Below are 5,944 nucleotides of genomic sequence, written 5' to 3'. Positions count from 1 at the left end.
GAGTGGATAGCAAGTATTACCCTTATTATAATTCAAATGTCCTAAATTTGATGAGTGAGTTTATAACTATGACACCCCAGTAAAATCTCTTTCCACAAATGACCCCCATGCGGGCCCATGAGCATAACCTTCTTTACATATTCAACCACCATATATGGGCCCCTAGGCATGCTTCTCTACATATTCGACCCCCAATTAGGCCCCTAAGCAATACACGAGTAATACGTTCTTCCCCATATCATTTACAAAATATATAAAAAGACGCAATTTGTGTTTTTACGTCAAAACACTTTAATGTACGTCATTTATGTAAATTACTTGTGAAATATGAGTGTTTTACATGACCATTCTATGAACTCACATGCAGTAGCTTCCACATAACATTTTATATGTATATTTTATTTCTTTTACGTTCCTACTTAAATCGGCGCGAGCTAACACTAGGTTTAGAAAAATAATAAATTTTCGAGAGAGACTTTTGGGGGAATGATTAAATTGATGAAAGAACAGAAAAATGATGATGTACTCTCGAATTTGATCATGGCTCATACCAGGTGACTACAAGGAAATTTCAATTCACCAAGTGAAACCTAAAGAAAAAAGGAGAAAGAAGGATAGTAAATTCTGTCTCCTCCTCCCCTCTAACGACTTTGTCTTAAGATCTCTTTCTTGCAACATACCTAAAGATAAAACAATTAAACAAATAAATAAATAATTCAGCCTCTGAAAGACATGACAAGTGTATCAATGAGTTTTGAGATCGATTCGCTCCCGCCTTATGCCAAAGTTTCAAAAGACACTAAGCGTCAGTGGGCAGCAGGCTGGAGCCTAGCACCTAGGCATGGGTCTAGGTGAGTTAGGTGGATTTAAGTAAATTTATGATATACCATATAACTAAGTGTCTTTTTATACTTAAAAAAAAATACATAATTGTATTAGGATACATAAATTACAAAATAAAATGACTTATAGATGATAAAATACTAGAACATATTGAAAACATGGGGAACAAGCATATAATGAATTTCATCCAAGTATTCAACGAATCTGTTACATTTTTATTAAAAAAATAAAATGCAAAAATGAAGGTAACCAATTTTTCTATCCAATTGAGAGTCGCGACCTACGTAGGTGTCTAAGCAGGTCTAGGCAGGCTAAATGGATGCCTAAGTAGGTCTAGGCACCCTTTATGAATCTTCAAATGCCTAAGAATTAATTGGGACGGTGACCAGCCTCTTACGTGGCGCTAGCGCGGAGATTTTTAAGAACAATGCCTTATGCCCAAACGAAGTGTTACATAAAAAAAATGTAATGAAGATTCGCTTATATAAACTAACTAGTTTTTTTTGTCAAATTATGTCTTTTCAATTTTAAAACAATTCTACGTTTGATTCCCCCTTCCCCCACTAATAAAACAGTATTTATAAAAATCTAAATGTGGGATCCGGCCACAAGAAGACAAGCAGAGTCGCAGGGCTATGGTACTAGACGTTAAGGATTGAGAAGTGAGTTGGTCTCGGCCCAGGCGAGTCTCGTGTGATCTTTAAATCGTTTCAAAACGGCAGCAACATGCCTTTTTTTTGTGATTTCTTTCTGTCAAAGAATTGTATGAATGGTTGATTCCTACGTAATACACTTTAGTTTTGGCTCAAGCCCAAAAGCTCTAACCTCTACATATCGCCCATTTCCTTGACTTGCTCAAGCATAACAACCAATTGGTTTTGCCGACTACAACCATGTACATGACCAAGGCCCCAATCTAGCAAAGATTGGTCCTTTGCTTGCAACATAACAAGGCACAAATTCTTAAAATAGCACAACAAAAGCCCAATCTAGCAAAGATTTGACAATCAAGATAAAGATGTACAAGAGTTTGACGATGGATGAGATAATACATGCACTAGTTTTCGAATTATGAGTTTATACCAGGTCATATAGTTCTGGCGGAAAAATACATCAATCAATGAAAAAACCGTAACAGATTCAAAAGCTTTTATTCTGTTGAATGAAAACCTCAATCCTGCTACTACAAGGCAGGGCCGTTACTTACACAAACATATTCTTTACGAACCAGCGAGCAGAGTCCAACTACTAACCTGAGAGCAGCCAAAAGTTTTCCCTTTGAAGTGATATAAATAAGCAATAAAAGAATATTAGACCGCATGGTCACTTCTTAGTCTGCTCTGGATTGGCCTGATCGAGAAGACAAGATGATGCCAACAATGAGGCCGTAAAGGGCCAGTGCTTCAGCAAAGATGAGAATGAGGATCATCCCAACAAAGAGTTTTGGCTGCTGTGCATTAGCTCTACAAAACAAGCTCAGTTAATCCAGTTGTGTACAACTTAATTAAAATTAGGTTGAGACTACTTACTGGTTTGGTACTGAGATGCTTTTATAAAAAGTGGGTATAAAAAAAAAAGGCTAAGCTCAAAAAGGTGTTTGGTAAACACTTAAAAACAGCTTATTTTCACAGTTTTGGGTGAAAAAAATATGAAAACGTGAAGCAGCAAAAATGAGCTTATTCTCACAGCACAACAGAAACAATTTTTTTTCAAAGCACAACAATACCAAACCAAACTACAGAGGATAATATAGCTCAAATTAAAAAGAGCATTTAAAGTAGGGAATATCGAGCAAGCACTACAACCAAATATCTTTCAATAACCAATTAAAACTTTAGTTGTTCTGCTCTTTTGCTCTCAAGTGACAAAAAGTAGCTTCACAGATCCATGAAAACTTAAGGGCTTAGGGCCATCATTTCATCTTTACTCCTTTTGACCCACACACCAAATTATAGTAAAACGATATACCATTTGTCTACCAAATTAAACTAGTTATAAACTTCAAATTTAACCACTATTGCTACTTTCTGAGTATTGTGATTTGTGACGCATACATATGAGAATTTGAATCATATTCAGGGCCATACAGATTACAATTACACCAAAACACCACATTACTTGTAAAGAGAACTTTAATATTAATTCTCAAGTAATTCCAAGCCCTAAATTAGAACCACTCCAATAGCTGTTTTTGAGAATGATATGTTCGTCATACATGTCAAACATACATTGACATTTGGATCATATTCTGCGAGACATGTTTTACTATAGTTCAGATACTACTCTGGCCTTGGACTTCATAACTTTACACGTTGCCAGGAACAGTTAAGATACTTATACTTTTGGGAATAGGAGTGATATGGGCTAATGGGGGAATTATACCTTTAAATTTTTAGGTATGGGATAAACATCCCCTGACAATGATACCTAGTTAAATTGGGAATAGAGCAATATCATCAAAATGGGGCCCACTTATTTATTCATTCCTTGTGATAGTAAACAGTAGATTTTCCAGAAATGGGAATGATATCCAACCTTGCATTCTCATTCCTTGTAAGTAAACATGACATCAATTTATTAGCCCTAGCATAGTTTGCAATGTTTTCACTATCCATTTCCAAACCACGATTTATCATTTATTTTAGTTCTAGTCTGTCGTGGCTTTAAGTTACTAACTATCCTTGTCTTGGACTCCAACTTCCCATATTAAAATGAACTCAGGGGTTTAATATCCCTCCTTGGATATTCCAATTTACAATGACTATACGAGTCCTCTATCAGGCCAATCTCTTTATCTTTAAATCTAGTCTTGGAAAAAAAATTTGCTTTGCATATCAATTCTGAAATTAAACAAGAGGCTAAGCAATTCGGTTCATTGTGACAGTCGGTAACAACAAGCTCACCAACAAACTCTACTACTTGGAAATTTCTGTAAGAGACAAATAAAAGAAAGGAAAACAAGAAATACCAGTATTGCTATTTGTGAAGTTAGTTCAACTCTGTTCACTGCTCAAAAAGCATGTTTAAGGACAAATATGGCTACTGTAATTATTCTCTGCCTTCGATAGATTAAGTAATACTCGAAAAGAAAAAGAAAGGGGTACTGATTTGAACAGCATCTACTTCAATGACATTTATTTTGATCATAGACATTAAAACATATAAAACAAACCAGAAAACAGCAAGAAACAATTATGGAAACGCATATGCACTTAGATCAGAACTTATACCTTACACCAGCGTCACCAACAATACCAATTGCCATTCCAGCAGAGAGCCCAGCGAGACCGCAAGCAAGACCAGATGAGAGATGTGCATAACCATCAAAGAGGTAATATGACTTGGCCTTAGGGTTAATCCCGGTACTGATGATAACAGCAATAATAAGGCCATAAATACCCAGAACTCCAGCCATAACAACCGGAACAATGGATTTCATCACCAGCTCAGGCCTCATCACTCCCATAGATGCCACACCAACACCACTCTTTGCGGTGCCATAGGCAGCTCCCATACCTAAAATACAAATCCCCAACGAGGTCGCCGTCATATCAAGTACACTAAACCTCCAATTGGGGTTCTAAAATTTTGGGTAATAAATGCAAGTATGTAGTATAAACCAAGCCAAACAGATCAATCAGTCTCTTTTGAGTAATGGGGTTTGAGATCCATGTTGACAAACTCCACACAACATATCATCAGACCATAAAGTGAATAATAATAGTCAAATTTAGCTCCTTTCAAGCAAAAGTTTTGTACTTTCAGGGTCCCAAATGATAATTAACCAAAAATTAACCATCAAAACCCAAGTTAATCAAAACTGTAACTTCACCTAATTGCTTGTTATTAGAGAAACCAATTTCCTTTAACAACCGAATGGAACATATGATCAAATCCAAAGTAGATCTAAACTTTCTCGGGAACCAAACACATTGCAAAAAGAAAAACGCAGAGAAAAAGCGAGATTGGAGTTAAGAATTTGGTTACATGAGAAAACGAGGGCAGCAGCAGCGCCGAGGAAGCCGAAGAACGGCGCCGTTTCATCGCCACTGAATGTTGAAGACATTGCGAAGCGTAGATTTGGGATCTCTGATCTCTCTCTCTACCTCGCTCAGTGATTGGTGTGTCTCCTGCCGAACCAAGCAAAAGTCGTCGACAGGAACTGCTATAATTTGTAATCTCCCTCGGTAGTTGCATGCTGGATGGGCCGGGCATTGCCCGAATCCGACTTGTTTGTAAGTTTCCCAAGGACCCAACCCAATTTCTTTTGGACTTTAAGCATTTTAGGACCCAAGGACATGGACGAAACGTAGTTCTGGGTACCAGGACTGAAATCAGACTAGTTGACTCGTGTACGGTATGAGCGGGTCACATTATAATACAAATGGCTGGTTTGGTATTGTTGTGCTTTAAAGAAAAATTGTTTTTGTTGTGCTGTGAGAATAAGCTTATTTTTGCTATTTAACGTTTTCAGTTTTTTTTCACCAAAAACTGTGAAAAAAGCACCTCAATGCCAAATCAGTACAAAGAGTGACATCAACTGCATGGACGATGACATAACAAGTGAATATCAATACCGTATTAACAACATTATATTGACATATTGGTACTAATATGGATGCCAATTAATAGTCTACCATATATTGGTGACATTTCAACAAATACTTAGTAGGTATAGATGACAGAAAGTCATAATTGTGTTGATTTGATAAAGCTTGCACGATGCAAAAGTAGCTGAGTTTCCCAGAAACCCTAGATCAGTAAACCCACAACCGATAGCCTCTTGCTCCGGCTTAGGGTCAGCAGCAATCCAATCGTCGATCTCGTCCCCTCCCACACATTGTGCCAACACCTCTGTATGTTCCCCTACCCTGGGCCCTGCATCCCTTCCCAACCCTTACCCCCCATGCGCTTCTTCCTTCTCCCTCTCTCCCTTTCCCTAATCGCACTCTGTTTCAACCTACCATGTGTCCTGCCTCTTTTCTCCTAGCCTCGTCTTTCTTCGATCTCCCTTTCCCCTAGCCCCCATATCTTGCCTCTATTCCTCTACCTTGTCTTTCTCCCACTCCCTTTCTTTTACATGCGCCTCCTCCTCCCCTTT

At 37.8% G+C, this 5,944-nt stretch overlaps 1 protein-coding gene across 1 annotated transcript; it reads right to left on the bottom strand.

The window, feature by feature from the left end:
- Positions 1-1,833: 1,833 nt before the first annotated feature.
- LOC137728975 (V-type proton ATPase 16 kDa proteolipid subunit) lies at positions 1,834-5,089 on the bottom strand. The gene is made up of 3 exons (XM_068467792.2): positions 4,831-5,089; positions 4,074-4,359; positions 1,834-2,306 (listed from the first exon to the last, which is right to left on the bottom strand). Exons 1-3 carry the CDS (start codon positions 4,907-4,909, stop codon positions 2,174-2,176), a joined length of 498 nt encoding a protein of 165 aa, XP_068323893.1. The 5' UTR covers positions 4,910-5,089; the 3' UTR covers positions 1,834-2,173.
- Between the last annotated feature and the right edge of the window lie 855 nt (positions 5,090-5,944).

Source organism: Pyrus communis, chromosome 10 (assembly GCF_041283825.1).
Source record: "Pyrus communis isolate YQ-2024b chromosome 10, ASM4128382v1, whole genome shotgun sequence".
Taxonomy (NCBI): Eukaryota; Viridiplantae; Streptophyta; class Magnoliopsida; order Rosales; family Rosaceae; genus Pyrus; species Pyrus communis.
The sequence above is the reverse complement of the archived record's forward strand: the minus strand, read 5'-3'. Positions and strand labels throughout refer to the sequence as shown.

What these genes read in the sequence shown, in the direction of transcription:
- LOC137728975 (XM_068467792.2), bottom strand. Translation starts at nt 4,909, where the DNA reads ATGTCTTCAACATTCAGTGGCGATGAAACGGCGCCGTTCTTCGGCTTC. An exon ending in TGCTGCCCTCGTTTTCTCAT is followed by an intron (nt 4,360 to 4,830) that starts GTAACCAAATTC and finishes TTTGTATTTTAG; the next exon opens with GTATGGGAGCTGCCTATGGC. An exon ending in GTTGGTGACGCTGGTGTAAG is followed by an intron (nt 2,307 to 4,073) that starts GTATAAGTTCTG and finishes CTTGTTTTGTAG; the next exon opens with AGCTAATGCACAGCAGCCAA.